The sequence below is a fragment of the Physeter macrocephalus genome, chromosome 12 (assembly GCF_002837175.3).
Source record: "Physeter macrocephalus isolate SW-GA chromosome 12, ASM283717v5, whole genome shotgun sequence".
NCBI classification, from domain to species: Eukaryota; Metazoa; Chordata; class Mammalia; order Artiodactyla; family Physeteridae; genus Physeter; species Physeter macrocephalus.
The window spans coordinates 20,917,481-20,923,121 of record NC_041225.1 but is presented as its reverse complement, the minus strand read 5'-3'; the positions used below and the strand labels follow the sequence as shown (position 1 = coordinate 20,923,121).

The 5,641-nt window shown below is 40.6% G+C and overlaps 1 protein-coding gene across 1 annotated transcript in view; it reads right to left on the bottom strand.

The window, feature by feature from the left end:
* Positions 1 to 340: 340 nt before the first annotated feature.
* TMEM182 (transmembrane protein 182) overlaps positions 341 to 5,641 on the bottom strand; it is a 167,405-nt gene continuing 162,104 nt past the window's right edge. The window contains exon 7 of the mRNA XM_055088987.1: positions 341 to 365. Within this exon, the coding sequence (XP_054944962.1) occupies positions 356 to 365 (10 nt within the window). The 3' untranslated portion in view covers positions 341 to 355. The remainder of the gene's footprint in view (positions 366 to 5,641) is intronic.

Genomic DNA, 5,641 nt, shown 5'->3' with positions numbered 1-5,641 from the left:
TCCTCCTTTGCCTTTAGCTGAGGACGGTATTTAAGGTGAGGGTTTCAGTCACTTCGGCGAGTTACTCAGTTTTCCTGAGTCTCTCCCATGTATACATGTTGTTAATTTTTTGTGTGATTTTCTCCTGTTAATCTGCTTCATGCCATTTTATTTCTTAGACCAGCCAGGAGAACATAGGGGGATAGAGGAAATTTCTTCCTCCCCGATAGCTGGCGACGAGGATGGGATGTAACTTTATTGTCTGGAGGCTACTCACCCCACAGATGCTGCACTCAAGAGATGCTGGGACATCTGACAAAAGCCATCAGAAGGTGAGAAGTCTGACCGTGTCCATCAGCCTCCTGGACCTCTGCCTTCAGGGTCTGCTGGAAACAAGACGGGTAAGAGTTTTTCTCTTTTCTAAAATTAGATTAGCAGGAGAAAATATTTGTAGGGCTAGGTCCTTGGAAACTTTTGTTGGATTTTCTCCTGCTAATAGATCTCATGTCAATTTCAGTTCTTAGACCAGCCAGAAGAACCTAGAAGGGTAGAGGAGAACTTCTTCCTCCCCGACCCAAGTTATCAAGGTTAAGGACCCTAATATAGTCAGGCTTTGCCTCCTGGTCCTTTCTCAGGAGGACAGAGTACTGGTTTTCTTTCTCTCTCTGACCCTGACTTGTCTAGAGCCTTTCAGAGACAGTGACCCCCCAGGGAATAACTGCCAAGCAGGGAGGCATCATGTCACTGGCGGGGTAGATGTGTGGCGCACGTTTTAGGAAATATAGTTCCTGAAAGTCGAGCAAGGTGGGCAGATGCAGAAAGCACAGAATCTTTAGAAGTAGTTGATGCTGTTTTCGTCTTGGACAACACAGATCTATCAGGAAATCAAGCAGCAGGTGGGAGGAGGCACCCCACATCAGGGCAGAGCTGCCGCTGGAGGAACGCCAGCTGAAAAAGGGAACTGGAGTAGGAGCGTCTTAATATGAACCAGCCTTCCACTGCAGGCCTGCGGAGCGCCGGTCATCCCCCAGTGGGTGGAGAGGGCAGCCAAGAAAAATCAACCTTGTGAACAAACCATCTAGGTGGATTACCCCACCTTTCAGCATGATTAAATAAGAAAACAGAAATAATATTAGTGAGACAGAAAAATTCCCAACCTGAAGAACAAGGGAAACAGAAGAGTATCTAGAGGAAGAACATTCAGTAAAAATGACACATGGCAGCAACTAGAGGGAAACTTCAAGCCAAATCCTCTAGAGCAGCGAGAAGACAGGCCTCTGTAAACCAGGAGCTCTGAACAGTGAGGAGGGACAGGCCACGTTAATAAGCAACAACAACTGATAAAATCAAGCAAAATGAAAAGGGAAGGGGCTTTTATAAAGAGGACTAACAAGGAAGCTAAAAATGCAAACTAAAATAAAATCCAGATTCAATACAATAAAGAACAGAACCGTTAAGGTAGGAATCTAATCAGTGATGGGACAAATTTGAGAAGCTCTTCCAAAGCACAAGAAAAGCTTAAAGAAAGGAAGTGTGATTAGTACAGACATCATTTCTGTTCTTGAAGAAGAGATGAAAGCAAATAGATGAGAAACTATAATCAAAGAGATGGAAGAGTCCTAGCTAGACTGATTTACAGTTGCTCACCTTATTGAGGCAAAATTAATTAAAAATATTTCCACAGGTGGTATTCCTGAACAGAGAGAATTAAAAATATGCCATTTTGCTTTCACTCTGAAAATGAGAGCAATAAAACAATAAGGATAATATTCATAATTTAAAGTATTACATTTATTGAGATCTTATGTTGTGCTAGTAATGCTTCTAGGAACTTTATGTGTATTCATTCATTTAATTATCTATTATTATTTCTGTTTTGCAGATAAGGAAACTGAGTCAGAGAAAGGGTAAGCAACTCAACAAAATCACACAGCTAGCAAACATCAGAAGTGGAATAAAAAGCCAAGTGCTCTAACTATGGCTTTATGTCTTGAAGAATATTAAAAAACAACAACAACAGAAAACAGAATATATACCTTCAGAATAGTGAAGAAGATGAAAACAAAAAAACCAATATGTGTATTCCAAAATAAATAAACAGATATGGACACACACACAGAACAAAAAGCACAAAGATGACACAAGTAAAACTGAATGCAACATTATAATAAAAAACATCAATCAATTAACTTTCTATTATGGATAAAAAGGCTTTATTAGGCAAAAACCAAATTCCAGCAATGTACGTTGATCCCTTGGTATCCCTGGGGGATTGGTTCCAGAATCCCTACAGATACCAAAATTTGGGGATGCTCAAGTCGCTTATATAAAATAGCATAGTATATGCAAATAACGTATGCACATCTCCTGTGTACTTTAAATTATCTCCATATTACTTACAATACCTAACAGCATGTAAATGCTATGTAAATAGTTGTAAATACAGTGTAAATGCTAGTAAATAACTATTCTGCCTGCATGCTTGCAAGTTCAAGGTTTGCTTTTTGGAACTTTCTGAAATTTTTTTTCAAATATTTTTTATCCACAGTGGGTTGAATCTGTGGACACGGAACCAACTGATACAGAGGACTGACTGTATTTCTTGGGAAAAATACACCAAATACAGAGAGATGTAAAAAATGGAAGGAAGTGACAGGATAGGAAAAGATAGATCTGACAAGTATAATAAAGGGAAATCAGAAATTGCAGTAACAACATCAAAGAAAACTGAATTCAAAATAAAAAATTTGGACTTCCCCAGTGGTCCAGTGGTTAAGGCTCCGCGCTTCCACTACAGGGGGCACGGGTTCGATCCCTGGTCAGGGAAGTTCCGCGTGCCGTGCAGCGCGGCCAAAAAACAATAAAATAAGATAAAATAAAATAAAATAAAAAATTTAAAAGAGGCAAGGGATAATTTTTCTAAAGAGTACACTTCTCAAAGGAGATATAATCCCAGGGACAATTCACCTCCTAAAAGCTTATAGGCATCACATACATTTCTACTACATCATATTAATTATAAACTACCATTTACATAACCCTAAGAGAAATGAACAAATATGACATTAATATACTATCATTGAATGATCTAATAAATGAAAAATAATATGGAAGAGATAATTAATAACATTAATCAATGAGAGGAGGATTCAGTAGAGAGAGAAGTTGACAGATCATGCAGTTGCAACTGAGTTCTCAGTTGAACCTACAGAGCTCTGGAGCTGGGACGGCCCTCCAGAACTGTCCCAAATTAATTCAAGGAGCCTGGGTTTGTGAATCCCTGCAACAGCCAGGCATTAGCCACAGGCAATGCCCAGTTAGAGAACCAGTTGTGAGCCTCCAGTAGCTGATATTCCCAGCAGCCTGAGTAGGCAACCATATCCTAGACAAAGCGTAGAGATGTTGCTGGAAGAGGGTGGCCTTTACAAAACAACCTCCAGAAAGGCCTAGGGATGACTTCTCACCCATAAAATGTGTGTGGAAGTGATGTTTGCGCTTTGGGGCCCGGTGGTTAAGAAACAGGCATGCCTTCCTACATTGCAGGTGATGGCTGTCACAGAAAACAACTCCAAGATCCCAGTGGTAAACACAATACAAGTTTATCTCTTGCTAATGCAATGTCCACTGTGCATCCAGACGTTTCTCCAGGGCAGCTGTTCTCCATCTGCTGATTCAGGGATCCAGAGTCTGCTTCAGTTGTGAGGCATCCATATTCACCGTGCAGAAGAGAGACGGTAGAAGTGAATTATGCCTGGGATTTCATTGTCTCTGTCTGGAAGGGATGCGCATTACTCCCACTAACATTTCAGTGGCCAGAACTGATCTAATTAACACCACATAATGGTAAAGGGCAGAGAAGTATCGTCTTCCAGGAGCAAGGAATAAGAAATGGAATCTGGGGACTCTACCTCTCCACGCCTTTTTGACTGTCTGCTAGCTGGAGGGAAATGGCTACTAGAGAAGTCCAGTAATTGATCCAGGATGTACTTTTATAAGCACAGCAACTAGATCACTGTCTGGCAGCTAGTGGGTGCTCCGGGTTTGTTGTTAAGTATGTAGCTGACTGACTACCTGAGTAGATGGATAAACTAGCAAAAACAAGAGCAGCCAAAATATCCATCCATGCTCGCAGCTTTAGCGAAAGCTCTGTTGGTCAATGCTGCTCTTAGGAAAACTATACTTTTCAGCTTGACTTTCAAGACCTTCCACGATGTGACAGAACCCTTCCTCTAGGGTCATATCTGACCACTTGTGCACATGTAGTTTGCAATATAGTTATCCAAAACTATGCCTCATTCCTTCAACAATCACTGTTGTGTCCTTTCTCACACTTCTGAGCTTGTGTCCAGGCTGCAACCTCTGCCTGGAATGCCATTTCTCCCCTTATGCTCCTAGCAGCTCATTTTTTTTTTTAAACATCTTTATTGGAGTACAACTGCTTTACAATGGCGTGTTAGTTTCTGCTGTACAACAAAGTGAATGAGCTATAAGTATACATACATCCCCATATCCCCTCCTTCTTGTGTCTCCCTCCCACCCTTCTAGGGGGTCACAAAGCACTGAGCTGATCTCCCTGTGCTATGCGGCTGCTTCCAACTAGCTATCTGTTTTACATTTGGTAGTGTATATATGTCCATGCCACTCTCTCACTTTGTCCCAGCTTACCCTTCCCCCTCCCCGTGTCCTCAACTCTATTGTCTACACCTGCATCTTTATTCCTGTCCTGCCCCTAGGTTCTTCAGAACTATTTTTTTTTAGATTCCAAATATATGTGTTAGCATATGGTATTTGTTTTTCTCTTTCTGACTTACTTCACTCTGTATGACAGACTCTAGGTCCATCCACCTCACTACAAGTAACTCAATTTCATTTCTTTTTATGGCTGAGTAATATTCCATTGTATATATGTGCCACATCTTCTTTATCCATTCATCTGTCAAAGGACACTTAGGTTGCTTCCATGTCCTGGTTATTGTAAATAGTTCTGCAATGAACATTGTGGTACATGACTCTTTTTGAATTAAGGATTTCTCAGGGTATATGCCCAGTAGTGGGATTGCTGGAGCGTATGGTAGTTCTATTTTTAGGTTTTTAAGGAACCTCCATACTACTCTCCATAGTGGCTGTATCAATTTACATTCCCACCAACAGGGCAAGAGGGTACCCTTTTCTCCACACCGTCTCCAGCATTTACTGTTTGTAGATTTCTTGATGATGGCCATTCTAAGCGGTATGCGGTGATACCTCATTATAGTTTTGATTTGCATTTCTCTAATTATTAGTGATGTTGAGCATCCTTTCATGTGTTTGTTGGCAATCGGTATATCTTCTTTGGAGAAATATCTATTTAGGTCTTCTGCCGATTTTTGGATTGGGTTGTTTGTTTTTTTGATATTGAGCTGCATGAGCTGCTTGTATATTTTGGAGATTAATCCTTTGTCAGTTGCTTCGTTTGTAAATATTTTCTCCCATTGTGAGGGTTGTCTTTTTGTCTTGCTTATGGTTTCCTTTGCTGCGCAAAAGCTTTTAAGTTTCTTTAGGTCACATTTGTTTATTTTTGTTTTTATTTCCATTTCTCTAGGAGATGGGTCAAAAAGGACCTTGCTGTGATTTATGTCATAGAGTGTTCTGCCTATGTTTTCCTCTAAGAGTTTGATAGTGT